Below are 12,057 nucleotides of genomic sequence, written 5' to 3'. Positions count from 1 at the left end.
CTACGTAGGCCAGTGTAATTTTCGCATCATATTCCTAGACTGTGTAACTGCTTCAGCCGATTACTTCCCATTATGTCGACATGCAATTATTAAAATAACAATCTATAGCTACTAATTTTTACTAATCAGATTATCTCAGCCACACCTGCACCGGTAGCGTCCAATGAGTCTCTACGGTTTGTTTCAGCGTCAAGGTCAGTATCTCTCTATAACCTATCAAAGCGTTCTTCAACGCTGACCGTGACCACTTGGCTCATCCGCCCCACCCCCACGCCCGTCTATGTTTATCCTTAGTATTCTACGTATGTGTGTATGTCGGTATGAACCTTCACGTGTATGCAAGCATGTGTGACCATATCGACGGCAAGCACTTCTCCACTTTACCTCTGGCTAGCTAGCCTTACCTAGATGATTCCACGGACAAATGCCCTCTTTTGTAAATCGTTGCACCGACGAGGGTTGTTCGACAAGATAAGATCCCATCAAGGATGTGACGATCCAGGTGCTCCCGTAGCTTTCTGTAGAAGCGCTTTTAGCGTCTAGTTAGCTATTCATTATAGAAGCGATATACACACGCGATGAGCTATGTATGATAGCAAAATATTACTTCATCTGAGACAAGTCAATCTTCGTAACTGCAGAGAAAAACTGCGATGGTTGACGCTAACTAATTCATTTCGGATCTAAAGTCTCAAGAGATACAGAGTGAGGAGAAATAAGCAAAATAAGCGTCATATATATAAGACACCGGGCAAAGCTCCTAATGCTTTACACTAACTCCCATTAGCGATAACGTGACTTTAAATAATTTCCGCCGCGAAGACAATGCCTAAGAACCGGTTGGATTTATCGCGTCTAGCGAAGGGTTTCTTCAGGGGACTTATCTTTAGATGGCTGATTTCCTATCCTTTGGGAGAAATCCTAGGGCAACATACATACAGATCTATCCACTAACAAAATAATAAGCTAACTAGATAGCTTTTTTTTCTATGTGCTGGTGTATTTTTCTACTTATTAGTCACTGAAGCACCTTAAAACCGTGAGATAAGGTATATTGTTAGAAGTGAAAAATTTGAATAATTTAAATTTTAAATTTGAATAAGTAATACATTTGAATTCTCCTGTTAGAGCCGCGATGTCTCTCTGTGCTTACTTACTAGAAACAAAATGGAATTAATAATTCGTGCTGTGGCGTCGGTTTAGCGGTTAAAACGGCGGCCTTCCAAGACGTTGACGGGCGTACTATTTGCGACCCACCCAACTTGCCTTGGTTAAACCCGTATGCATATTCCGCAAGCCCTATAGAAGGACAGGTGTTTGAAAGATGGAAAGTATCCATGCATGCCACACCCGTCAGATTATTCTTTGCTTGTACATTTTTATTTACCGACTTGAGTCTAGAATACCATATATAACAAACAATAAATTGAAAACTTTGTATTAGATAAAGTACATTCAGCAGTCATACAAAAAAGTCTTTGACGGCTTCCACCGGTGCCATCAATACCATAGCGGTTAGCAAGGCTTTCTTTCAAGCAGTATGTACGTATATTTCCTTAATGTAGATATTTTGTTATGTATATTGTTTTTATAATTTATATCATGGATAATAGGTAAAAAAAGTGTAAGCATGGATAAGACGTGCACATGCACGCTTTCCGCTTCACGTAAAGTTCTAGCAGATTACAATATCAAACATTATTCGTATCTTTAAATAAGTAATAAAGGTTTTCGTTTATTAAATAAAACTTTGTTCGGGTTCGATTTGGACTGATGCATCCCGTTTTGAAGCAATGACAATCGTGAAAGGACACGTTCGCAGAGTCGTTGCCATATTATGATGGTGTTTATATCTTTGCGATAACCACTGAACCAAGTAGAAAGCGTGATTGGAGCATCAATACAGCTTCGTTCGTACAAGTTCGAAAATACTACACCTAAATGATTAGCTACATGTACAGGGTAAAAATGTGGCCTAGCTTTTGCGGGGTCGTTGGCTGAAGTTTAAAAACGTTATTTCAGTGCACCACCCAAAATTGAGCTCAGAAAAGGTTGTCGTTTTTCCGCTAAACACAAGTGATCGTTGGAAAAAAAATTTAATGTTTAGCTAACAACAAACGCGTGAACAGTTCCTGGCATATGTCGGTCGGGGTAACTCTTACTTAACAATATAGTACCTGATTAGTGTTAGAAATATTAAAAATCGTGATCCTTGTGGTCTCATTTCGAGAGCTGTTGGTGAAGCGACATTGGTCGGATTATAAACTATTCTGTTTTCTATACCGTCACTTAGAGTTCTCTCCGTAAAGTTATGTGCCACCAAAACTTCATGTTTCTATTTGCAAACACTGTAGCAAACTGTGGAATAAAGATTAAGACCATTCAAAAGGCAGAACTTCCGTGATTTTTGTAGATATAAGAAAATTATTTAGTTTGAATTAGTAGTACTTTTCTTGCATACAGTGATAGAATATGCATGCATACGCAGACAGAAATTGCCCCATAACTCGGTGTAGGTTCGCAGCGAATTGAAGTTTTCTTTGCTATATCGAAGATGGATGGTCGTGAGTACGTGAATTCTGGTTCTCGTTTTTATATATGACACTTTAGCGAAAAAGTGGTTCTTGGCCTTAGCCAGAACGCCGAAACACGCTTCTAAAACTACAGAAATAATCCTAGTTAGGAACTTGTCTTAAGTTGTCAAAAGGCCAGCTATTTGAAGCAATTGTTAATCAGAGTACCTATCATAAGACTCTAACTGTATATTTGCAGAATATCGGCTTTTGAATTTTAAAGACACATCCGACATGTATTCAAGAAACCAAAAATAGACAATAGGTTTTATGCTGGGGCCTAGTCACCGACCGTAATGTAATGGGTTTTCTAACATAAAACTCTAAGAAACTTGGTAGTGGTAAGGTGCTACATAGATACACGTCTCAGATCATCACTGATATCCGGCTGAAGCATCGAAGTATTCTATCTAATACTATAATGATCTTACTTTCTATTGGCGGCGCGTAGGGCTTTTTCAAACACCGGGGCTACCTTCTCAATTCTAAAGCATTAATTCTTAGAAGAACTTCATTTAAATTTACTTACGTTCGTTCAGATTATGGGAAGCATGTGAGACTAATGTACTTTTATTGTGAGCATAACCGACATAATTAAACGTCGTATTCATATTTTTCGAACAGTGTTCGCTCGATAACCGCTAAATTCAGCATTAAGGGTTTTTTGTAGTTTTTAAAATCTGTATTTTTACTGAACTATTAAACTCACCGATGACCGCCTTCGTGAATTAGTTTACTTTAATGATAAAGTTAAATGATGGCAATCGCTTAAACAGTATGGATCTTCTTAAATAGTACGAAAGGTTGCTTGGTTTTTCCTGTTTTTTATTTTTATTTATTTATTTATTATGGTGTCTTTTATTTTACGCAACCAAACTGATGGATCTTCTTGAATATACGTGTATTTATTTTAAAAAATGTATCGACTATATGGCCAGGAAACCAGAGGGGTTTTGGGTATAAGAATGCGGTAGAGAGTTTTTCTGAATAATAAAGCTCGATTATATAATTAATTAAGCAATTAATTATATATAAGTGCGTAAATGTGCCCACAGATTTACTGAGTCAAGTAATCTATATATCTTATTTTAAAGTTAGTTTATGAGAAAGACGATTATGGTTATTAATATGCCTGGTTTGAAGTATGCGCTCAATACTCGAATAAATTTGAATCTCTGTGGGTTGGTTCATTTACCACGTATTTCCATAGCAAAAACTGCTGCAGTGGGCATTATCTCCGTTGAGTTACCATCAATCATTAAAGTATGTACTGATAATCGACAAAATTTCAAATCTTGTTTGTCAAAAGAATTTCACGTATCGAATAAAAGTACATGATCTTTAAATACATACAACTTTTATTATTTCTACATCCAAATCACTTGATTTCTCTCATCAACGGAATTATTACCCACCTTCTTACAATATATCTTGTAATTTTCTAACATAAACAATTTGTGTGAATCAAACTATCATAGAAAGGTTAGTATTCAGCGTTTTGTCACGCAGTAATAACAGTGATCCTTTTTCTTACATTATTCCATGTAGGTCCTTTTACAATCGGTGTGTTTTGATATCTCTCTTTGTTAGCCGTTTTCCTTATAACTTCCTCCTAGAGTCTACTAGCTTGCCGACTAGAATTCGAAGTTTAAGTTCCGTGACAACTGCTAGCGGAAGCGCGCCAGATGCGTCGCGACGCCTCGCTGGAGCGATTATCTGTAAGCAGCTGACGGCTAAAGCAAACAACAACCAGCTGAGTTGGTTCGGGTCGAATAATAACAATAATAAGGACAGGGCTTCATAGCGATCGGCGCGTATCACTAAGCCACATAATAATAGCTACGTTGGCGCTTGTTGAATATGAAGTATGACTTTGCTACAGAGGTGGCTGATGTTGTTCGAGTGAGCAAAAAAAACACGGTCCTAAATTCGTGTGCGTATTATGGTTTTTCTGTGTGTAAATAGTTCTCTGAGCAGTCTTCGTGATGGCCTATAAAACTTGAGGATAAATGAAATGATCATGGAAACCAGGCATAGCCACGCTAGAAGTAAAAGAAAGCGTTCCTGTTTACAAGCAATGGTCAATTAAGACAGTACCGAATGTGAAAGTTACAGAACAGAGGATTACAGAACTGATTAACGAAAGATTCACGCCGTCTCATCGTCCAAGAAATTGTCTAGTAGCATACGCAGTCTACTATCCATCGTCCTTCTGAGCTATTGCGATTTCCAATAAAATCAACACATCGCGTCTGCTGCGGTTCGTCAGTAACAACATCTGTGGCTGCATTTTGCACGGTGAGTTGATCCGTCAACGTTAATCGATTTATCAAGCATGTCGCGAAACGTAAATTATAGGCCAAACCGCGCACCATTAAACGACCTGGGCAATGTTGCGGACTGGAATGGTGCGCGCGAACACAAACGAACTTTAACTTTCGCCGTTGGCTGCGTATGTATAAACGTCTTGCTCAATATTTTTCTTGCCGCTTACGTGACGCGTTGCTTCTCCACCGTCTGCTGTGCATTGGTAGAGTCGTTTGCGGCTGCTGTTGTTATTGTCCCTATTGTTATCGCATTACATTGCGCTATCCTACATACCAGCAAGTCAAGAGTGTTATCGCCGCCAGATTTGATAGCCGCCTCGTCGTGACTGTGATTATTAATAGCGGCGCCTCCATACAGTTCGAACTGAGAGAGTAATTTTTGACGCGAATTCTACGAACATTTACTGCTGATTGCCAAGATTCGCTTTGCCCCCCCTGTCTGCGAACGCACGTCAGAACTGGACGTATTATAACAGTGCATTACTTGCATTTTGTACACATACAAAGTGAACTCGGAATAAAAATTTTGTTGCTGGTCGATTATAGTGTAGTGGGAATGTCCAGCTGTAGTCTGGGACTTAGGTGAGTTTATTGGGTCGCTTGTGTGCATCTTTGTACGTTTGCATATTGCCGGCGAGCTAACTTATTAAGGAATCTACTGAGAGGGAGAGGGAGGTCACGTTCGCTTAGAAATGACAAGAGCACGGTTACATGAGGACACCACGTTATTGCAACGGCCGAACGACATTTTTGAAAGTCTTGTAATATATACATGTGTTGTTGATATTGCATGGTGAATGCATTCAATAAAATGTTCTGATGTAGGTTCGGAGTTGGTGGAAAAAGTTTCATGCGTATAGTATAATAGTTTATTTTTTATATGTAAAAACGTATTATGAATTAAATGAAGCCCAATGGGGCATTATGATTATAGATAATATGCTTGCTGCAAGGTACTCAAACTTAAGACTGTAAAAACTAAGGGCTTAAACATTTTGTAATAATACTCTTGCATTGCATTTGTTGTGCGTGAAACGCTACAGGAGTATGTTAATTTTTACGTGAACTAGACACTTGTACTTAGAGCAAACAGTCGGAAAAAGAGCCTCGTTGTGTTTAGCAGCTGTAAGCAAGCTGCACAAGAGATTTTCCTAGTTCCTTTCGTTTCAGTTTTTATTAGCTGTGGTAACTTTTAGCTTACGTTTCCTGCAATACACTGAAAATACCAAGTCCTGGTTCCGAAAAATTGCCGGATTTATCTATACTGAGGCATATATTTCACCTCATATCAGAATTTAACATTACTATTTGATTCGTTATCGTCGTCGGCTTATTACAGAACTTTGTTGAAAAAAAAGTAGTGCTCGTAAATCTCCAGATCACGAAACAAAGCCAAGATGTCTGTGGCCTCTTCCCTAGCCTTTGGATTCACGGGATTTCTAATCTACAATGCCGAACCCGGCTCATGTAAGTCTGATGTTTATATAGCGATCGATATGAATGCGTTCAATTATTTTACTGGACTCTAAAGCACCGTGTTTAGATATGTAGCTGTGTATATATTTTTGCCCGTACATAGAAATTGAATAGAACCTAAAAAGAGGTATTCTATGTGAAAATTTCAGCTTTCTTTGCCTTTCACCCCGTGCTCATGACGATCGCAGTAAGTATTACGCAGGCGACAATATAATTCTACTGCGATAATAGCTGACTTCATATGTGTTCAAATATAAATTATCACGAAAGTCGGAATAGGCTAGCCATGAGCCACAGTCGTCGGAAGTTTTAAAAGATGATTTTTAATAGTTTATGAATAATCTCATCATCTGCGATTAGTTTCTGTGAGTAATAAAGAATAACTTAAAACAGAAATTACTCGAAAAAAATGGCACATTCTCTAACGTTGGACTTTTTCTGTCAAAACAAGAACTACTTAATGGGTGGATAGATCCAACGGCAATTGAGCATGAACACTTATATTTTATATATGAATTCCATATCTTTTATGAGAGCGCATTCGAGTACATTGTCTAAGTTACAACATTGAGCAACAGTTCTAGCATTTATGTTAGTAAGAGTGGACACTTATAATGTTCACAAATAGTGGCTTAGGTGACGCTGACTAGCTTAACTACGTGGCATCAAATTGTAGCAGCAGGTGGAAATGTTAAAATTGCGATGTGTGTTTGAGCTACTAATGTTAACGTACTTTTATTTGAACTGCCTTCAAAAAAGTACAGAGAGCAGATTTCCTTCTAAGACAAACGTACACACCGATAATGAATCGAGACTGTCTAAGAGTATAGGAACAAACGTATCAATATGAATTCGGTTTTGTCAAGCTTTGTTGTCGTATGCTAAGATCTAAGAAAAAATTCCTTGTTTCCTAGCAAGAATGAATTTGAATCGTCGACTAATAGTTTTGTCGAACCAATTAATCAGCAGACGAACTGTTAAAAATCATCGCTCAGTCTACGTGTAGAAATTTTAAGAACAGTACGATTACATGGCTCATTTGCTTTCAGCATTTATCCCCCTGGATCTTATTTAGAGAGTCTTGAGCTCCAAGCAACTTGTTGCATAAAAAGCAAGTAAAGCAAGATTTGCAAAATGCCCTGGTGCTTAAAAATTATCGATCTTATACGAGATTTCAATATAACGTTATTCTTGTGTAATTTTCACCTCTTCATTGTCGTATTAATTTATAATATTTTTCTCTAACGAAAGCACTGGCGCAGTTTTTTCTATAGTGGTTACAGTTATCAAAGAAATAAGGACTCGTCAATGTTTATCATATTGCAGTATACCTGTACGCCCGATGTATGGTTCGTCCCAAAAAATGGTCCGATTTTTGTCAATATCTACGTGTTCTTCTGTGTTAAACATTATTTCCTTAAATACATATAATTCGAGACATATGCTAATGTATATGCCCCGTCATTCACGGTTTCAGTACAGCCTGTTAATGTTTGAAGCAATACAGATATTCAACAAATCGAATCCCCTTCGAGATTGGCTTCCTATTAGAGCTGTCACTTTTCATTGGTTGCTTGCGGTAAGAACCAAATTATTACTAAATTATATATTATTACATATACTATTATAAAAATTTGTGTCAACTAGCTAGAAATAATCGCGTAAAAATAGCCATCGTCACGCCGTTAGTGGCATCGACCTTAAAAAAAATGTTCGTCACCATCAACTAACGAATTCCTATCTAATATTCTTAAGAACCTGAAAAATAATTATCACATATACCAAATACGAAGCTATATACGTGCGTGACCAGCTGGATCGAAATCATTTTGTGAGACAAACCCAAATTTTCAACCGAGTTTGCCAAAAACATTATTTTGGCAAACTCGGTTGAATTTAATAATATTTATGAAACTTCGATTGAATTTTATCTTGGTGGTTGCAGACGATTACGATAGCCTGTATATCAGGAGGAATGTTCATCGTGTACGAGCACAAGGAGTCACTTGGAAAAGCGCATTTTACCTCGCTGCACTCCAAATTCGGGTTAATTGCCAATTTGGGTATAATCTGCGTAGCGTTAGGTGGAATTCTGACGCTCTACCGGAAGAACCTGAACTTGCCCGTTATTGTCAAGCAGGGCCACGTCATCGCTGGCGTCATAATTTACATCGCGGCTGTGGGAGCCCTTCTCACAGGTCTTTCATCAAATCTATTCAGTAATGTCATTATGCAATCATCTCCTGCTTATTGGAGGGCCATTTATGTCCTACCGATTCTTTGTGGCTTTGTCATTGTCATGCAGGTAATTAGGAAGTTTATTGCCAAAAACGAAAAAAGCAAAAATGAACATGGCAAGGACAAAAAGAGCTCCGACTAGGCAACCCGTTTTTATCTATTTTTCTGATAAAGTTGTCGCACAAAAATTTTACCGAAATATTATTCCGAAATAGTGATAAGACTCGATGACCAAAATCGTCGAAGGCAGTTTTAACACAGTCGAAAACTGCGAATCTGTTTTCAATAAACACAGAAGAATAACGAAAAATTAAAGCAACAAAAAGCAACGGTTGAAGGAAGCCAGGGGTCGCTTGTTCAAGCCCTGCCAACGACATTTATCATCCTACAAGTGTTATTAGATAAAGAAATAATAAAAACAAAAGCGATGGATGAAAACAAGCTCATATCTTTATTGAACTTTCTGGCTTTTCCCTACCGTATTGTCTACTATTATTACTGTATCATAATTACGGGGTACAAAAGTGTTTAGCATCTTAACGCTATTCTTTTTATTTACATCCTTTGATGTTTTCTTTTTCATATGTTCACCGGTGCATAACTGTGTATGACTGTCTATGTGCGACTTACAAATAAAAAAATTGTGTTTTTTACGTAAGATAATGGGTGTCGGTAAACTCGCTTACCGACGTAAAAGTGGGACTTCCAACTAAAGACTATATTGTACACAGGTCAACGTCCAACAAACCCTACGGAATTTGTGTGACTAAAGAGGTTAACGTCGTATTAGTGTTGCTAATTTTGCTTATAAAGGAACACAATTTTAAAATTGAGAAAAAAGAGTTTGCACAATAAAAATTGTTTTGCCTTAGTAGTGGTTTGTATACTGTACATTTCTCTAACGGCATATATCCTTTAGTTGTCGTACGATCTGCTTTCGATAGCTTTCGAGTTCTATCTTCTTTTTTTCAGTAGTACACTCTGCAACCCAGTGACACGTCGCTGTCTTTCATCATTGTTAAGGGAATTATTTCTTGACATGGTAGGCATATAGACGTATATGCAGTTCTGTTTATTTGTGAATGTGAACTACTTATCACCGTAAACGGGCTCGATCCTGACAATTTCCCTACGAGACATGCAGGGACCATCCTGTTCGATGCTGTTGCTTGGAGTAGCAAAGGTAAGCCCGCGACAAAGCCAGCCTAAGATGGGTAATAACTTTTCATTTTTTTTATTTTCTCCACTTTTTGAGCAAGGTTCGGATTTGACTGGTAAATCGGATTTCTTTCCTGGCGACTTAAAAAAGTTGTCCAGTGTTGTTTGTCCTTTTTGAAGCTTGCATCGACGAGGTCTTTTTTTGGGCGGCGACGCTTCGTTACGAGGGTATGCAGGAGCCAAAAGCCGACCAGTAGACTTACATGGACTCCGACTTGTCGAGGGCGTTGAGAAATTGCCAGCGGCGTCGGTGGTAAGATGTCTTTTATCTCTAACGGCGTCCAAGGAGGGTGAAAGCTTCGTGGGACTCGCGTGTATTCCAAGAGTGAGCTGACGAAAAGCACTCGAAGGGCTTCTCGATGGCGTGCTCGATTCTGAATCACTGCAATATGTTGCAAACAGGTGACACAAAAGACAAGGATAGACAGAATAAAAAATGAAACAAAATACATTAAAGAAAACAAGAAAAGTTACAGTGATTAGGCTAGCGTTTATTAGAACTAGCGAAAACAAACGTAGACTTAAAGGTTGCTCGCGTAGTGTGGCATCGCGTACGACAATCCCAGCCAGTCATAGCCGTGAACTATACTAAAGCCTTTTTCAAGCCCTGAGGCTTCACGGCATAGTTTTTGTTAGTTATCCTTATTTTTTAAAACTAGTCATTCAGAATATTTTACATCACCAAAAACGTAGAATACACGATATGATTGGAAAAATTAAGTTCACCAATTTACTTACAAACCAACACGAATTTCGCATAGTCTATCAAACATACGTTTCAGTGTTATCGTTAGGGACATCAGTTGTGTAATTAACAAATGAATGCTTAAATATAAAAGGATAAGAACGAAAATTAATAACTTCCGCACGACTTCGAGCTGCTTAGCGCTATATCACACATTCCTAGCCAGCCTTCATAGTTTTGACTCGATTATCAGTTCTAGAATTCTTGTCAAACCTGCATAGCAACGGCGGCGTTTCGACGGAGCTGGTACAAACATCTAAGTACAGCAGATCCCTATCGTTCTTATTAGGCTGTCGGGTGTCAGGACTTTCGGGAGTGCAGATGGCTGAGCTTCCCTTATCAGTCTGCTGATTTTCTTTGTTATCGTGAGCTATAGCCGTACACGAATCGTCCACGTCAATAACTTTACCGGCATCTTCAATGGACTCTTTCTTTAGCACTATAATGGCCTCACCCGTGGATGCCTTATGAAGTTTCGACTCCTGATACCATCTGACATTCGAGCTGTTACTAGTCATACAATGGCTAGAGGAGTGAGGTACAACGTCGTTACTTCCTGAAATGCCAAACATCATATGGAAGTTGGACAATTTGCTTGTGATTAATTCTCTAGCAGGGAAGAATACGCAGTTGGATTTTGTACCTTAGACAAATATCTCAATATTGTTATTCCACAAAATTGACTGAGGACGGCATCTGTTCAGTATAATATTTTTAGAAGGTATAGTGGCTTTTTGAAGCAAAGCCGTACTGGATGAATATGTGCAAATCAATTGAGTTAAAAAAAACTGCTGCAAATGGTATGTATTAGCACTTTAAAAAAAGTTTTTTCGAGCCTATGATCTATTGATTTACCTTCTTGACCAGAATATTGCGTGGCAGAAATAGGGTTGGCTGGTGTACAATGAGGTCCTATTGATTCGCAGTCGTTGCACTTATACGGAGACATTGCTCCCTGCGTAAGATTACTACATTTAATATGCGTACCGCTCTTTCCGCAGTCATCGCACCTAGACAAAGCAACAAAAACGGACAGATAACGTAAATGTTGAGAAAGGCATAATTATGCGCGAAATAATTGCAACAACGTTTTGTGTGTTATTTATAATATTTTTTTTATTACGAGTTGAAACCGTAGTAAATAGAAGTGGTGAATAAAAACTGAGATTGTCAACTACTCCTACAGCAATAGCTATTCAATAAAGACACATAATTATTCATATATGATCAAGCGAGTATAATACTCGTATTTATCTCACCTAACAACTTCCCAGTCGTCATGGTCCTCGATGTTGCTGCGACCCTCCGGGCAAAGACAAACAGGCACATCACAAGTGCTATGAGGTATGTAATGATCGGCAAATTCGTCGTTACGTTCCCACTCGGCGTCCTGATCAGGCACAAAGATGCCGTTCTCCCGACAGGAGTACAAAAAGTCTTCCTCATTGCGGCACTGGCTGCATTTAAAATGATGCAAGCC

At 38.4% G+C, this 12,057-nt stretch overlaps 2 protein-coding genes and 1 long non-coding RNA gene across 7 annotated transcripts in view; 1 reads left to right on the top strand and 2 right to left on the bottom strand.

Moving 5' to 3' along the window:
* Window positions 1-3,381: 3,381 nt before the first annotated feature.
* LOC111259575 (uncharacterized) lies at window positions 3,382-4,813 on the bottom strand. The gene is made up of 2 exons (XR_002679709.2): window positions 4,671-4,813; window positions 3,382-4,306 (listed from the first exon to the last, which is right to left on the bottom strand). It is a non-coding gene; the product is annotated as an uncharacterized LOC111259575 (long non-coding RNA).
* LOC111259573 (transmembrane reductase CYB561D2) lies at window positions 4,301-9,073 on the top strand. Of its 5 annotated transcripts, none has more exons than XM_022831708.2 (5): window positions 4,301-4,871; window positions 6,240-6,367; window positions 6,526-6,563; window positions 7,854-7,955; window positions 8,322-9,073. In XM_022831708.2, exons 2-5 carry the CDS (start codon window positions 6,298-6,300, stop codon window positions 8,754-8,756), a joined length of 645 nt encoding a protein of 214 aa, XP_022687443.1. In that variant the 5' UTR covers window positions 4,301-4,871; window positions 6,240-6,297; the 3' UTR covers window positions 8,757-9,073. The 5 variants fall into 5 exon arrangements, with proteins under 5 accessions (XP_022687443.1, XP_022687442.1, XP_022687444.1 ...); XM_022831707.2 differs by lacking the exon at window positions 4,301-4,871 and adding an exon at window positions 5,074-5,482; XM_022831709.2 differs by lacking the exon at window positions 4,301-4,871 and adding an exon at window positions 5,619-5,721.
* The window catches only part of LOC111259571 (uncharacterized), a 6,134-nt gene continuing 3,119 nt past the window's right edge, over window positions 9,043-12,057 (bottom strand). The window contains exons 4-7 of the mRNA XM_022831704.2: window positions 11,837-12,057; window positions 11,433-11,587; window positions 10,791-11,133; window positions 9,043-10,214 (exon numbers count right to left, since the gene is read on the bottom strand). Coding sequence (XP_022687439.1) covers window positions 9,704-10,214; window positions 10,791-11,133; window positions 11,433-11,587; window positions 11,837-12,057 — 1,230 coding nt within the window. The 3' untranslated portion in view covers window positions 9,043-9,703. The remainder of the gene's footprint in view (window positions 10,215-10,790; window positions 11,134-11,432; window positions 11,588-11,836) is intronic.

The sequence above is a fragment of the Varroa jacobsoni genome, unplaced genomic scaffold (genome assembly GCF_002532875.2).
Source record: "Varroa jacobsoni isolate VJ856 unplaced genomic scaffold, vjacob_1.0 scaffold_347, whole genome shotgun sequence".
NCBI lineage: Eukaryota > Metazoa > Arthropoda > Arachnida > Mesostigmata > Varroidae > Varroa > Varroa jacobsoni.
The sequence above is the reverse complement of the archived record's forward strand: the minus strand, read 5'-3'. Positions and strand labels throughout refer to the sequence as shown.